The sequence below is a fragment of the Lagenorhynchus albirostris genome, chromosome 9, assembly GCF_949774975.1.
Source record: "Lagenorhynchus albirostris chromosome 9, mLagAlb1.1, whole genome shotgun sequence".
Lineage (NCBI taxonomy): Eukaryota > Metazoa > Chordata > Mammalia > Artiodactyla > Delphinidae > Lagenorhynchus > Lagenorhynchus albirostris.
The window spans coordinates 5,004,253-5,020,017 of NC_083103.1; the positions used below are offsets into that span (position 1 = coordinate 5,004,253).

The following is a 15,765-nucleotide window of genomic DNA, read 5'->3' on the forward strand; positions in this document are numbered from 1 at the left end:
CATTCTGCTTCCTATTCTGCACTCTTCTGCTCTGTTCATCAGATACTTGGTTTTCACATGCTTCTGTGTGGTTTTGCAAGGTCCCCCACTCCTTAGTAGCCCCGTGTAGATTTTCCTGAAAGCTGAAACTCTCGTGCGCCCTCTAGTGTTCCCTGCACACAACCAATATTCCAGCACCACGAACAGTGCCCGGTGGCTCCCAGTAGGTTCTTGATAAATGTTGGATTGAGTTGATTCTAAATCTTCCGAATGATTCATTTTGTCTGTCTCATTTTTATAACAAGGTTGAAATATATGATCTCTGAAAAGTATTAATGATCTCTGAAGAGTATTTTTATTTTCAAAAAAAATCTTTATGTTGCATGTTATGAAGGGATATATATTTTTAGCAAGAAAACCAACCTACTCTTAGGCAAATGGATCCCCCAGCTAAAGAGTAAAGGGGGCTGATCCTCCAGCCAGTGAGCCCGTAGAGTCTGGAGCCGGAGAGGCCATATACAAACCTGCTTCTCCCTTCCCGTTAGAAAAGAAACAAAAATCAGACCTCATTCAGAGGAGGATTTAGACAAAGCCAGTTGCTTCAGAAAATATTTGTTTGGTGAATATAAACAGATACCAGGAGTGTTTCTGATCCAAAAAGAAGATGATTGTTTCTGTATTTATGCTTTTGATTTATCCTCCTTGATCATCCAGTCTAAAGTTTGTTCCTATATTATTCTCTCCTGATATCCTAGTTGTTTCCTTTATAGCTCTTACCAGAATTTACCATTTCATGCTTATTTCATTGTCTCTCTTCCCACACTATACTCTGAGCTCCATAAAATCAGGAACCATGTCCCTTTTTGTTCTAGGGTCTTCCTCTTCAAGTATGGGGCGAAGCATGTTTAAGAATTTGAGTCAGGATTATATTGCTTTCTAATACGGTGTCAAGAGTGTACAGTCTTTAAACCCCACCTTGGCTAATTTTTTTTTCTAATTCTCTAAGGCTTCCTCTCCTTTGTAAAGTGGGGGTGATAATAGTAGTATTGTATATGTTGTATATATTTAATGTTTTTATTATATGAATTATGTTGTATAATTTAATATTATATGTTGATGAATATTTAAAATATATTGTAATGTTAAGGGACTGTGATGTGGGTAAATGATATGATATATGTGAAGTTATTAGCACAGTTCTTGGGTCATAGTAACGAGCAATAGTGTGAAATGGTGCCCAGAGAACTGGAGCTAAGAGGTGTCTCTCTGTCATCCCCATGGCACTCAGTTCTTCACTCACGTCTTGAGCGGACATCACTTAGCTGTGTGTTGGACACTGTGCTAGCATTGAGCGGCATGCCCCAGGCGCTGTAGTGGGGAATGCTCCTTTGCAAGGCCTCTCTGACTCTCACGGTGCCAGCATGTGTCTCTTGCTTATTTTATTCCCTTTTCTCTTCACTCCCCTTTTCCTTTCATTTAACTGACCATGATAAAGCTCAAAAAAATCTTTTTTTTTTTTTGGTTTCACATATTGGTAGCATATTATCTTGTCAGAAGAAGTGAATTACTTTGGGCAGGTAATACGTGTCCCTGAGCCTGTTTCTTTTAATCTAAGACTTTTTGCTCTGAAATTCTGTGATTTTTTGAATTAAGATAATGTTGAAATGCTTGGTGAATTGTAAAGTCCTCTGTTAATGTTACCCTTTTCACAGTCACTTCTCTCCTGAGTTTTAACATCTTAAGACAGTTTCACGTGGGTAGTGCCCCATCCTCAAATTCAGCAAACCAGACTTCCTCATCTTCCCTGCAAATGTGTTCCTTCTGCAGTCCCTAACTCAGTTCATGGCAATCTTGCAGTCTCCCCAACTGAAACTTCTATCCCAACTAGAGATTTCTGACTTGACTTCCTTTCTGTCCCTCAACACCTATGTCTGATTTGTCACCAAGTCTTGCCAAGCTCGTATTTGAAAAACCAGAGCTTTCCTCTCTCTTCCCATCCATTTCTACTCTTTGTTGCATTTAGTTTTCTAACTGGTCTCTCTGCCGCCAATCACATGCTTTTTAGCTAGTGGGATCCTTTCTATGAGTACAGGTGAGCAAATTCTCCAGTCTTTCATCTGTGTAACCAGAAAAAAAAAGGTACCTGCTTTACAGGGCATGACAAATGATAAAGTTAATATAGGAAGCACTAAGTGAATGGAGGAGCAATTATTTCAACAAATGGAGTTACAGTAAGATAATATTTTATCAGATACACAACAAGGTATATTCTATTGTAACAAAATCTGCAGTCCCTCTGAATGTTGACATGTGAGGCTAATTCAATGATGTTTAACTATACATTGTTGCCAGAAGTCACATTCCTTCTCTTCAGGAGCTGTAGGGAAAGCAAAGCTGATCTCAACTCTGTATCATAAATTAGCACCCCTGGTCCTTTTTTATTCTGTTGAAAATTTGTACTTTTTTTAATGGATGAGGTGATGTGATTTTTTTTTTCTTTCCTGTGGGAGTTACGGTAGGATGAGGAATGGAGGGGAAATTTCTACTTGATTGTTTAAAGTTTTGTGAATAATACATCAGCATATCTTCTTTGTTTCTTAGTTACATGAAAAGAGGAGACAGTTGGAGACCTTTATTGTATTAGCAGTTTCTGCTTATTTAATCCTTGTGCCAAACCTCTTTTCATTTTACTAATGAGACATTAGCGAGGTTAAATGGGTTGTCCAGGGTCACATTGCTGGAGAGCAGTGAGTGGAGCCAGGGCGGCACCCATGCTTTGACTCCACCCCGAGCCACGTCCTGAGCCACTGTGCGCACTGCCCCCTGCACGGTCTGCCACCTGGCCTTTAGGACCCAGCCCAAGAACCACCTTTTGGAAGTTTTTTCTCACCCTTGTCTTTGCCCAGTAAGAATCAATTGTCCTTTGTTCTACTTACCTCATAGCCTCTCAGGAACTGTGGGCTGTACTTACAGACTCTTGACACTAGGTGGCATCTGTTTCTAGAAAAGTAAAATGCTGTTTGGGTCTCAGAGACTACTCTAACAAAGGAAGCGTCCTTGATTTTACTTATAGGCACTACGAGGTAAGCGGATGGGTCAGACACGGAGAGATGGGGAGGAGATTTTAGGGAGATTAGGGGCAGAATTCCCCTCAACAACCACGTCAGCTAAAACCTTTATTTTAGAAATACCTACTGAGACAATTGGAGACACAGATCTTTCTTACATAAAACCCTTTGTTGTGATACGTGTTGGTGTACGTGTGGTGTCCATAAATAAGGAACTGTGAAACAGTATTTCTGTAATGAGTTTATCACATGCTCAGCTGTAGTTCAGTGGCTGAATAAGTATAAGTGTTGCAAACGTCTGATCGTAGACTTAACCAGTGGTGGCTGTTTTGCTGTTTAAAATGGTCTGCTAAATGAAAAAGTCTAATAGTTCTGATTTTCATTTTTTTTATTGTAAACATATATGTAAATATGATAATGTTCAGTATGTTTCGTCTAAGGAAGATCTTGGTTAACTGTGCTTAAACAGTGCATGAGTAATTAGATGTAATTGAGACACCAGCTTCATCTTCAAAATCCATATAGCTCTCTCTGTAGCCGTGTTTCATATGTGCAGTTGAAGGGGGAAATGTCTTTTTTTAAAAGTGTATTTAAGACAACTTTTTAAAGGTGCTTAAAATCTCTTTCCCTGTGACATGTTGGAATTTTATGTATTTCTGGAGTCTAATTAGAAAGCATTTTTACTTTGATTTGCTTTTTCCTGGTCTCTGTATTAGTTTCCTGTGTGTGCTGTAACAAAGTACCACAGACTTGGTGGCTTAAAATAGCAGACATGTATTCTCTCACAGTTCTGGAGGCTGGAAGTTCACCATCAGTTTCACTGGACCAAAATCAAGATATGGGTAGGGCTCCCTCCAGAGGCTCTAAGAGAGCATTGTTCTTTGCCTCTTCCAGTTTCTGGTGACTGTGGCATTCCTTTGCTTGTGGCCACCTCACGCCACTCTTTTCCTCTTCTTCTCAAGTGTGTGTGGTGTCCAATCTCCCTCTGCCTCTCCCTTTTAAGGGCACTTGGGATGACATTTTGGGCCCACCTGGATAATCTCTTTCATCTCAAAATCTGTAATTTACTCATATCTCCAAAGACCCCTTTCCTTATAAATTAACATTCATAGGTTTCAGATTAAGACCTGATAGATATCTTTGGGGACCATTTTCCAGCCTCCTTTAGAGAAGTTATTGCAACCAACTTAGCAGGATTAGTGACGCTATCTCTAGCCATCATTTTATCCTAAAAGGGGGTGGGTGGAGCATTATTATGCATTGGTGGGACTGCTCTTTTCAGGCACCATCCTCTTGCTGGTCTGATTGGGGCTTTGCCACCTGAGGCTACTTGAGAAAGCTGTTAAATTGGCTGAAGCAAAACGCATATGAGTTTGACTCTACAAAAGCTGGAAAAGGAAAGCAGAAATGATACTTTTAATAATGGCATGTCATTAGTAATTATTTTACAAGTATAAAAACCTATTCTTTGCTCTGGAGTTTGGTGCTAGATACCCGAGTAGCGTTGAAGCTGCATGACGGCTCCAGTTGTAGAGCAACAAGGGCTTAATGCTGAATTAAGAAGAAGAAAAATCCCCAAGACTTTTCTTCCGTACCACTAGGACTAGTTGAACTCTGACAGGTCATCTAAATTCTTAAATGAGATTTATTTCTGACAGTGTTCATAGGAGCAAGTTTTAAGGTTATAGGTGAGATCATGGATTCATGGTAGCTTTCTAAGAAATTGGCAACTGGGCAATTACCCTGTCAAACTGCATTACAGAATTACAATGGAATAGTGATCCCAGAAGCTTCTGATGGCTTCTCAGGGCTTCTTCAACTGGTCTGACTGTGTGAATTATTACTGTAGGATTCCATGGAACCTTGGCTATATGTTATTTGCAGATGAATTTGGAATAACCGTTGATAAATACTGACATGGAATTCTTTGGTACATATATTATAGAGTTTTTTTGTAATTTTAGATTTGAGGGAGAGAACTAATACCCACTGGGGCTTATGTGTAGCAGTTACGTTTGAGACTAGAAAGGGGGATATGATATGAATGGACCTGTGGTATGTTGGGCCTTGTGCTAGGTTCCAGTGATACGGAAGTGTACCTTAGCTCGTTTATACTGCAGTGGGGAAGGCAAGTGTCACCAAGTAATTACATAAAGAAGTGAATACAGTTGTGATAAACACCATGAAGGAGAAATATTCAAGCATGTACCCAGACAAATCTCCTGGGTGGAGGGGTGGGAGGTGGGGACTGATGGGCAGGCTGGCAGTAACCCAAGTGCAGAGGCCAGTGGTGGGAAGATGCCTTGCACACTAGAGGGTCATAAGCTAGGCTGTGTCTGGAGTATTAGCTGGAGCAAGGGGTGAGACTGGCAGGGCTGGATCATGCAGGACCTGTAGGCCTTGGTAAGTAAGGTAAATTCTGTTAATGGTAGTTCTTAACAGTTTCAAAATACTTTTATTTTTGCTATTGCATGTAATTTTCACATGTGAGATAGGCTGCACACATGAGGCCCTAGAAGGGGGAATTGGTTTTTTACTTAACTAGTGGGATGTTGTTGGAACTGATAGTAGTCTGAGTAGTTTCACCCCTGGTCCACCTTGTGCTCTTTGTTCTTTTGGGGTGGGGGTGGGGGCTGTGTGTTTGTTTGTTGTTTCTTCTTTGGACAGTGCTTTCTTTCATTTCTATGCTTTTTATTTGTGTTTGTCTTCCTTGTGCTTATTTTAAATATAAAGCCCCTGGGAGTCTGGGATTGTGACACTTGAGCATCAGAGTCCACAAGCAAAGGCATCAAAAACTTGTGGAAGTAGTTCAGTGATATTTTTTCAGTTCCCATCAACCTAGAAGTCTGATATTTGAATTGCTGTGTTTAAAGTTTTAGAAGTTGGCTTTAACTTACATACATACGGATGATGCAGAAGGATTTTTGTGAAATCTGTTTTATTTTCCTTATATACACCTTTATTTTTTTATTACAAAGTAATATATGTTCATTTTGAAAAGTTGAACCTTTTGAAGAATATGTCATGTAACAGTTAAAAAAATTGCTTGTAATCTTTTTCTCCAAAGATAAAACTGTTAACGGGTGTATCGCATTGTTTTCTTAGCAAATTGTAACTGAATCACTTGAAAAATGTTTGTTCTGCTTTTTCTCAATAAAGATTTTCAAAAGTGCTCTAGCAAGCTAGACCCTGCTTTTTAAAAATATATGTTATCTTTTCATTTTCAGCCACTTGGGGATTGTTTCCATGTCGATGGATAATTTCTCAAAGATAAACTATCTGCAGACAAGTTCAGCTTGTAAACTGGTTAGAGTTCTTGGTAATGGCACAGGAATTATTTTGAAATTCTTGGTAGTCTTTCAGAATCAATATTTTCATTTTTCTGATAGATGTTTTGAAATCCTGATTTGTGTTTAGGGTATTCAACAAAAAATTCCAGAAGCTTTAAGTGAAAAAGAATTGAAACCAAAGTTCTCAAATTGGAGGTGAGCAGCTGAGCTCAAAAGTCACTAAGAGTTTATGATTCTTGTGTGTGTCCATAAAGGGACAGTGGGAGGCTAACAGGGTGTTGACATTTGTCGAGGGTCCATCACTGGGAATAGAGCGGGCACTTTACATAAACCAAGTGCATTTTTCTATGGAACAACTCTGTGGTTTCTTTAGAAACGTGAATATCAAGTATTGGGGGAAGCGGATTGTTTGGTTTTTCCCAATTATAAATAAATAGGTTCACTGTAAACATTTTGGGGAAAAAATCTTTTTTTGATGTTAATCCCATTCCCCCAAAGACAGCCATTGCTGTTGGTGATTTGGATTGTATGATGATGTGTGTGTGTGCTTTTTACCTTTGTGGTATTAAAATGTGATTAAACTTTCCTCTTTAAATACAACTCTTATTTTAGCAGTTTTCTAGCACGTTTTGTATTGTCATAAATTGTGTGCATTTGATACTAGAATCTGAAGTATGTGCATCCTTCCCCACCTGTTGGTCCAGTGAAACCTTTCCTGTTGATTTCCTGTTGATGTCAGGTAGTCCCTGGGGGTGGGTGCAAGGTGTGCCCATGCCAGAGCATAGTCACAGCTGCGTTTCCTTAGAGCCTGGTTGTGTCATTTTTGTGAACACTCATAAAAATAGAGGGGGCAAAGCCTTGCACAGAACCCCCAGGGATTCCGTCCATCAGCATACTCAGGTGATTTATTACTTCAGGCCAGAGAACTAATTAATCTGTTCGTTTAAAAACTTTTTTTTTTTTTTTAAACAAAGATCCTTGTAAACTCTCTCAAGGCATGCTGGTCTCAAATTAACCTATTCCCACCATCTCCCATCCTGTGAATATTACATTCATCTTTTCTGGCACCTGAAATTTGGACTCTTTTTCTCTTGTTTGAAACAAATAACAAGAACTTAGGACTCTCTTTATTCATTATTCCTTAGAGTCCTTTCTGCCATCTCATTCTTTCCCCATGAGCCCATGTTTCGAGACTTTATGTCCATTTCAGAAGTTCTCTGTGGTTTCTGAGAGAGGCTCACAGTGGCCCATCTGTCATGACTTTCAACTCTCAGAGATTTGCCTTATGAGCAACTGCAGCCTGTGCCCAGCTGGGTCACTCCTTCCTGAAGCGCTGGGCCCTGGTTTGCTTTTGCTTCTCCTCCTGCCTCACTAGTTGCTCCTTTTAGTATCCTTAGCTGCTGTTTCCTCATCTTGATCGCTAAATATTTGGGTGTCCCTCAGTCCTTAGACTTCTTTTATCTCTACTTACTTCGTAGGTGATTTCCTCTTGCCCCATGGCTTGAAATCCCATTAGTCTCCTGACTCCCAAGTTTATACATCCAGCCTGGGCCCGTCCTCCAGATCCAGCTGCCTAAACATCTCTGCTTGGTCTCTAATAGGCATCTCAAACATGACCAAACCAAACTCCTGCACCCCAACCCCTGCCAAAACCCGACCTCCCTGTGGTCTTTGTCACCTCCATAACTGCTAATTCCATTCTTCCACTTGCAAGCACATCTGAGCCCTCTCTCTTTCACACAGTGTCGGCAAAATCTTCGGAAAAGATCCTGAGACGAACCACTTCTCACCGCTTTTGCTGCTGCGAGCCACCACCATCTATTTCCCCTCTCACTGATTGCTGTGGTCTCTTTAACTGCTTTCTCTCTCGTCCCCCCAAATTGTTAGTCGCTTTATTAGACCTGCTTTTTCAAAAGCATTCAAACTCTTCGCCACATGACAAGCGTCCAGCATGGGCCTTTAACACTTAACTCCTGTCACTTCTCTGCTCTCTCCCTGGGAGTTAGTGCCCAAGTCGCAGAAGGGGCTTGGAGGCCCTCTGGCCTTCCTCCTGCCCCTCTTACCCCCTGCTCTGCTCCAGCCACACTGGGCTCTGTGCTGGTCCTCGGACACACCAGCTGCTTTGCTCCCTTGGCTTTGTACTCGCTCTTTGCCTGGTGCGCGCTCCCCAGTGCTGCCCCGCTTTTCCCAGGCCCGCCCTGGCTCCAGCCTGAAACACTCCTGCCACTTAGAAATGGCTTCATTTTCTCCAGGGTGCTGGCATTTATTTGTTCGTTCGTTGCTTCCCAGAGCTTTCTTCGTTAGAATATAGGCACAGGTGAGGGTGAGAAACCTTATTTGCTGCATCCTCAGTGCCTGGAATAGTGGCTGGAATGTAGTAGATGTCTAATGATTTTCATGTTTTTTTTTTTTTTGCGGTACGCGGGCCTCTCACTGCTGCAGCCTCTCCCGTTGCGGAGCACAGGCTCCGGACACGCAGGCTCAGCGGCCATGGCTCACGGGCCCAGCCGCTCTGCGGCACGTGGGATCCTCCCAGACCGGGGCACGAACCTGTGTCCCCTGCATCGGCAGGCGGACTCTCAACCACGGCGCCACCAGGGAAGCCCTCGTGATATTTTTATATTGGGAAATCAGATCAGAGAAAGATTTGTAGCTGTTAGGCCATTTAAGGAGTCGCCAGTACTCCTTTCTTGAAAATCATTTTTCTGCCAATTTTGTAATAAATTTGAGGTAATTTTAACTTCTAGATATAGTCAGTGGCGAGTTAGCTCAGATACGTCCACCAAGCCACGACCATGGTAGTGTTTCCATGTGAGCCAGCTGGGTTCCAAGCCAGAGAGACTGCACCCTTGCTCTGTTGGGAGGGGGGAGCTCTGGGGGAGCCACCCAGTGTCTTCAGCTCCTGTTTCTCCTACTAAAATATGCACTTGTGTTAGCTTTTGAAATTCCGTCTCCACCTTTAATGTGTAAGTGTTCTTCCAGCTCATAGTCTGACGGGAATGATCACGCCAACAGCAGATCCTGCACTCATGAGGGCAGAACAAACAGTGACCTGATGATGAGTAGAGTATATGTTCGTTTTGAGCTAAAAGTTTATAAATAGCCCCCAGTTTCTGATGGCTTTACTAGAACTGCTTTTACAAAATATTCATTGTGAGCTTAAGTCTTTTGCCTTAATGATAGCTGTTGTTATCTGGACGAGTGGAGAGTATTGGTGCCTCTGCTAGGATACATCCAGACATAACATACAATGTGTTCATACTAGTGAAATTCAGCCGTGTCTTGTGATTGACAGTGCTTGTTATGCTATGGTACCTTAAGTTCAAACAAAATAATATCAGTTGACGGCAATATAAATGAGACCCAGGGTTAGGAATTTGCTCCATTTTGGATCATTAACCCACATTTAATTGAAATGATGTGTAAGAGTGGATCTCAGTCTGCGTTCCACACTGTGTTCTAGTACACAGTAGCTGGAGTATACTACTAAAATGATTTATTGGTGAACTTGTCCAAATTCTTGGTAAAACTTAGGTTGATAGGTATAATGTCCTCAAATTAAAAATTTTTATTCCATACTTCTTAAAGTTTTGGTATTTGCTCTTTGCCCTAACAGATGAACAAATGAATGACTAAGTAACTTAGAACAATAGTTCTGACACTGGAAAACTAGTGTCAGAATCACCTGGAGGGCTTATTAAAACACAGATTGCTGGGCCTCTTCCCAGGTTTTCCGCTTTTTATCTCTGAGTAGGAAGCTTGGTTGCGACTTAAGGATTCTCTGGAGAGGTGACTTGCTCTTTCTTTTGTCTCTTAATTCTGTCTAAAGCCACATTGCTCTTTTCTGTTGCGTATAGTTACATTTTATGTGTTAATCATTGAGGAGTATTAGGGCTCCACAGAGTCTTAAAAACACATTCTTCCATCATTATCTGTAAGTTGCATGTTATATGTGGGCGTTCTTGAGATGAATTTCCTCAAGGACCCAAAGCACTTTACCACCTTCTTGTTCTTTTTCTCTGGAGGTGCAGAGTCGGGGGTGAACCAGAAAGCGTAATGGCAGGTAGTAGGGAGGTTGATGGTGGTGATGGCTGACTCCGGCCACGTATTGCCTGTGCCAGAGCCGCTCCAGCGCCTGTGGCGGCACAAGCACCTTGAGGAGGAAGAGAAGTTGAAGAGGCCAGGTTATCATTTATAGCCTAACAAAGTACAAAAGTGGCAGCTCCTTTGAGGTGGTGTAGACCACAACCTGATTTATTTATTCTTTCGTAAGTTGAGTGCCTTTGATCTACTTTGTGCTATACTAGAGAAAAGAAAAATAAGTTCCTGACCTCAGGAGCTCTCAGTCCATTAAGGAGGCAGACAGGCCTTCACTATATGGTGACATAAGGGGTTTTTTTTTTTGGCTGTGTTGGATCTTCGTTGCTATACGTGGGCTTTCTCTAGTTGCAGCGAGCGGGGGCTACTCTTCGTTGCGGTGCACAGGCTTCTCATTGTGGTGGTTTCTTTTGTTGCGGAGCACGGGCTCTAGGCATGCAGGTTTCAGTAGTTGTGGCACGTGGGCTCAGTAGTTGTGGCACGCAGGCTCTAGAGCACAGGCTCAGTAGTTGTGGCACACGGGCTTAGTTGCTCCACAGCATGTGGGATCTTCCCGGACCAGGGCTCGAACCCTACATTGGCAGGTGGATTCTTAGCCACTGTGCCACCAGGGAAGTCCCTCACCCAGTTTTATAGTAGGGGTGTCCACCTGGATTTGGCAGTGAGGGTCAAGGAAGACTTCCTGGAACATGAAGGAATTAGCCAATCAAAACGACAGGTTGTCTAAGTATAAATATAAGAGATTTGATCATCAATAGGGGGTCTTCTGTTTAATTTGATAAAGTATTAGTTGAAAAATATTTAGCTTAGAACTGATGTATCAATATTTTACTTGCCCTTTCCTATTATTTAAGTAGCAGCATTTTTCTGGGTTTAGTGAAACCCACAAGAAGAATCAAAAGATAGGCACAATAAAAGTTGAATACTAATTGAATTTTAATAGTGAAGGAACCAAGAGAAAATTACATGTTCGAGAACAATTGTAAAAGTATCCTTAATATGGATCAGCCGTTGTTCACGTTTTTGCCTAAGCATGTTGCTCTCACCCACATTTTACCACACTGTGGATTCACACAGAATTCCTGTGACATGAAGAGACTGGAGGTCAAGTAAAAATTAATATTTTGTATTTGTGTTGGGTATCATTAAAGGCATCTCCAGGTATACATTTCTGGGAGTACTTCAGAATAATTTATCATGTGTGCTTTTCTGTGTGTTCGGAAAAAGTGAGGGAAAATGAGCTCTGTCTGGTGTGGTGAGATGAGAGGCCCTTGGGCAGCAACGCCTGGTTCTCCTCTGGCTACGGCTGCAGGCTGATTGTGTGGCATTGGGCGTGCTGCCTCAGCTCCATCTGCAAATTGAAAGAGTTATGCTAGAATCTTAGAGTTCCTTTAGCTCTCAAGTTCTGTTTTTACACTTTCTTATCCTAGAGCCTTTTTAATCTGACTTACACTAAAGCATAATTCCGTAATGAAGTGATGTCATGGACATCCTTTCTCATTCCATTACCAACAAATGTAATCTATTATACCTTCACTTCCGAAGGTCCTTATAAATTACAAACATTTCTCACTATCCAAGACATTTTGTGCCCAAATTCAGCTAATTAAAATTCAGATAGTGAGGGATACCACTATATTAGCAAATACAATAATCTCAATTTTTGTTGCCATCGTAAAGGAATGCTAAGGCAGGTATTTCATGACGGGCAATACTTTGATATTCGAATGTTCCCTTAAATATCCTGAATCTTGACTTCAAACTAACAGCAACAAAAGGATGTTACAAAGCTGTTGTGGACAAAGCTTAACTGAGATGCCTTTTCTTCAGCTCCTCAGAAGAGAAGAGAGAACTTCCTTGTTTCCTCACAGAGTTAATAGAATGTTACCAAAACGTGTAATTTGAGCAGGTTATTGAGCTATATACCTAGGTATCAGGGTAATAAGAAGCAAAGATGATTCTTACTGGCAACTGAAAGAGATAAATATTTATTGAGCACTTACTGGTTACCCGTCGCTCTTCAAAGCACAAGCAATGAGCAAGGCAGAACGAGTCCCTCCTCATTCTGGGGGCACCGTAGACCTCAGCGTGACGCGGGATGGAGGGGGAGCCAAGGTAGTCTGTGAAGAGCGCAAACACTAATTGCTAAGTTACTTTGAATACTCTGAAAATGTCTCAGGGGTCTGTGTAGCATATGGTCTTTTATGTATTTACCTCCCCATTTTGTTTTGTTTTTTCATGTTTTGTGTCTGTTAGGAGAGAACATTGAAATTATTCTCTAAGCTATTTGAAGAGAGTGACTAAATGCACCTGGGTCAGGCTGTCTGTGGGTATGAAGTGGTTGGGAGAATCCAAGAACATGGTGTTGAATGGCAGGAGAAATGGAGGCAAGTTGTCTAATGACCATCAGCAGAATCAATCAAAATTACAGCACACGGGAAAGGACACCGTGAAGGCTGGCAAGAACGCAGCCGAGAGGAGGTCAAGCAGATGTATGTACATACTTCAACTGTCACTCTTTTGATTGTGATATGGGGCAGTAATTCTTTCCACTTTGTAATGTGTATTCTGTTCTCTGTTGTTTTCAAAACAATTTTTTTATGTTCTCACAGTTAACAGTATAGTTTTTTTTACTCTTTCAAAGTTATATCAACTTTTATTCTCATCAAACATTGTATACAACTCAAGTTTAATTCTTAATATAATGTTTTTATATGCATAACTTTATATTTTGTAGAATTTATAACTGAATGGTTATTTGTTCTATTAAAAATATTAAAGTACTGCTATTAAATTTCTTTTAAGTTCAAACTGTGTTTTTTTATATTTGATGTAAGTTTAAGTATGTATTTTTTTAAAAACTTACAGAGTAATATGAATGATAAAGTCAACCCTAATTTACATGCTAAGTGGAAGTTAGGGCAGCTTTTCAAATTGTCACCATTTCTTCTATTTATATAGGGTGAACAGTTTATCCTAACAGAGAAGAAGTATTGATAATGAGTTGCTTTTTTACCTCTATATCTCTTGGTGATAATGAGGCTACTTACTGAGAGTTCAAGAAAGTGTAGATTTGATACATGTTTCATAGTTCTTTTAAGAGTAGTAAAATGCCCCAGGATAAGTGTAAAGCTAAGTAGGCAGCTATATAAATATTGTCCAAAATTACATGGCCATGTTAAGGACAACTTTTTCTCCCTTCCTTCCTTCCTTCCTTCCTTCCTTCCTTCCTTCCTTCCTTCCTTTCTTCCTTTCTTTGTCTGCACCATGCGGCTTGCAGGATCTTAGTTCCCCGACCAGGGATGGAACCCGCTCCCTTGGCAGTGAGAGTGCGGAGTCCTAACCACTGGACCGCCAGGGAAGTCCCAGACAACTTTTTATATTTCTTCTTTTCCTAAGGTTAATTTAGCCACAACTAAATAGCCTTAGTTTGTGTTGGAATTGGCCTACTTCCGGTAGATTTGGATTGATTAGCTTGGCATTTGCTACAGTTTCAGATAGAGTGCACCAGTTCTGATCTCATTTCCTTCTTACCTTTTATGCGTCTATGCTATTCACTGGGCCCAGGCTGCCCTTAACTTTTCCATATCAGATCAGGTCACTGCTTCTGTTTAAAAAAACCAAAAAACAAACAAACCAAATAAACTAGACGATATCCCTGCTTGGGATGGGGTAAGGAGAGAGCCCAAGACTGATGGGTTTGCCTCTACCTGGACACCTCCTCACCCCCTTAGCATGTGGTGGGAACCTGAAGGAACTGAGAAATGTAGTGATTATGGCAGTGGTATTGGCTCTGGTCAGTAAATTAGGCATCTCTTAAATCTTTTTTTTTTTTTTTTTCCCCAAATTGCTGTTGGCCTCCTTTTTGGGCATCAGTGCAAAAAGGTCTTAATTAGTTTGGTTGTTGGAAGTACATAAGAATTTAGAAAATGACCATTACATGAGCTACACTTCGCCAAGTGTAGACAGATTTGGAGGGATGGGTTGGAAAAACCCAGAGAGTGTGAAGATGAACAGCATCACATTGAATATTATTGGGCACAAATGGTGCAAAAATAGAGCCAATGATGAAGAGAAAAAAAGCATTGCGTCACCTTAGATAAACTGCAACGACTTCACCTAACATCAGAGCCGCAGAATACATGAAGCAAAAATTCACAAAATTGAAGGGAGAAATAGATAATTCAACAATAATTTGGAGACTTCAGTTCCCCACTTCCAATAATGGATAGAACAGCTAAGCAGAAAATCAAGAAGGAAAGAAGACTCAAATAGTCCTATACCAACTCTTCCTAACAGACATCTATAGAACACTCCACCCAACAGCAGCAGAACACACATTCTTTTCAAGAGCCATGAAACATTATTCAGAATGGACCATAGACTAGGCCATACTTTAAGCCCCTCTCAATCAATGTAAAAGGATTGAAATCATACAATATATGTTCTAACCACAATGGAGTAAAATTAGAAATGAATAACAGAAATTTGGGAAACACAAATATGTGGAAATTAACTCACTCCTTGAATAACCAGTGGGTTAAAGACAAAATCAAAAGGGAAATGAGAAAATACGTTGAGATGATTGAAAATGAAGACACAACATACCAAAAACTTATGGGATGCAGCTAAAGCAATGCCTAGAGGGAAATTATAGTTGTGAACACTTGTATTAAAAAAGAAGAAAGATCTCAATCAATAACCTTTCACCTTAAAACACCAGAAAAAGAGAGAGAGAGAGCAAACTAAACCCAAAGTAAGCAGAAGGAAGGAAATAACAGAGTAGAAATTAACAAAATAGAGAATAGAAAGAGAATAGAGAAAATCAGCAAAGCTTAAAAGTTGGTTCTTTGAAAAGATCAACAAGAATTGGCAAACCCTTAAGCAAGACTGATTAGGAAAGAAAGACTCAAGAATCAACATGGAAAGAGGAGACATTACTAGACTGCCTTAGAAAAATAAAAAGGATTGTAACAGAATACTATGAACAACTGTATACCAAGAAGTTAAGTAACTTAGATTAAGTGAACAAATTTCTAGAAAGTAATAAATTACTGAAACCGATTTAATAAATCTTATTTATACAAAATCTGAATAAACCTATAGCAAGTAAAAAAGATTGAATTAGTAATTTTAAAAACAAAGCAAAAAAAACCACTACCTACAAAGAAAAGGCCAATATTATCCTGCTACCAAAACCAAAGACATCATAAGAGAAGAAGACCTATAGACCAATATCTCTAATAAGTATAGATGCAAAAATCCTCAATAAAATACTAGCCAACCAAATCCAGCAACAGATGAAAAGAATTCTGTAGCATGCCCAAGTG

At 40.4% G+C, this 15,765-nt stretch overlaps 1 protein-coding gene across 7 annotated transcripts in view; it reads left to right on the forward strand.

The window, feature by feature from the left end:
* Window positions 1-15,765, forward strand: part of KMT5B (lysine methyltransferase 5B) — a 53,740-nt gene that overhangs the window by 5,784 nt on the left and 32,191 nt on the right. For all 7 annotated transcript variants that reach the window (XM_060158361.1, XM_060158360.1, XM_060158362.1 and 4 more), the window contains one exon: window positions 12,692-12,927. In XM_060158361.1, the coding sequence (XP_060014344.1) occupies window positions 12,768-12,927 (160 nt within the window). In that variant the 5' untranslated portion in view covers window positions 12,692-12,767. The remainder of the gene's footprint in view (window positions 1-12,691; window positions 12,928-15,765) is intronic.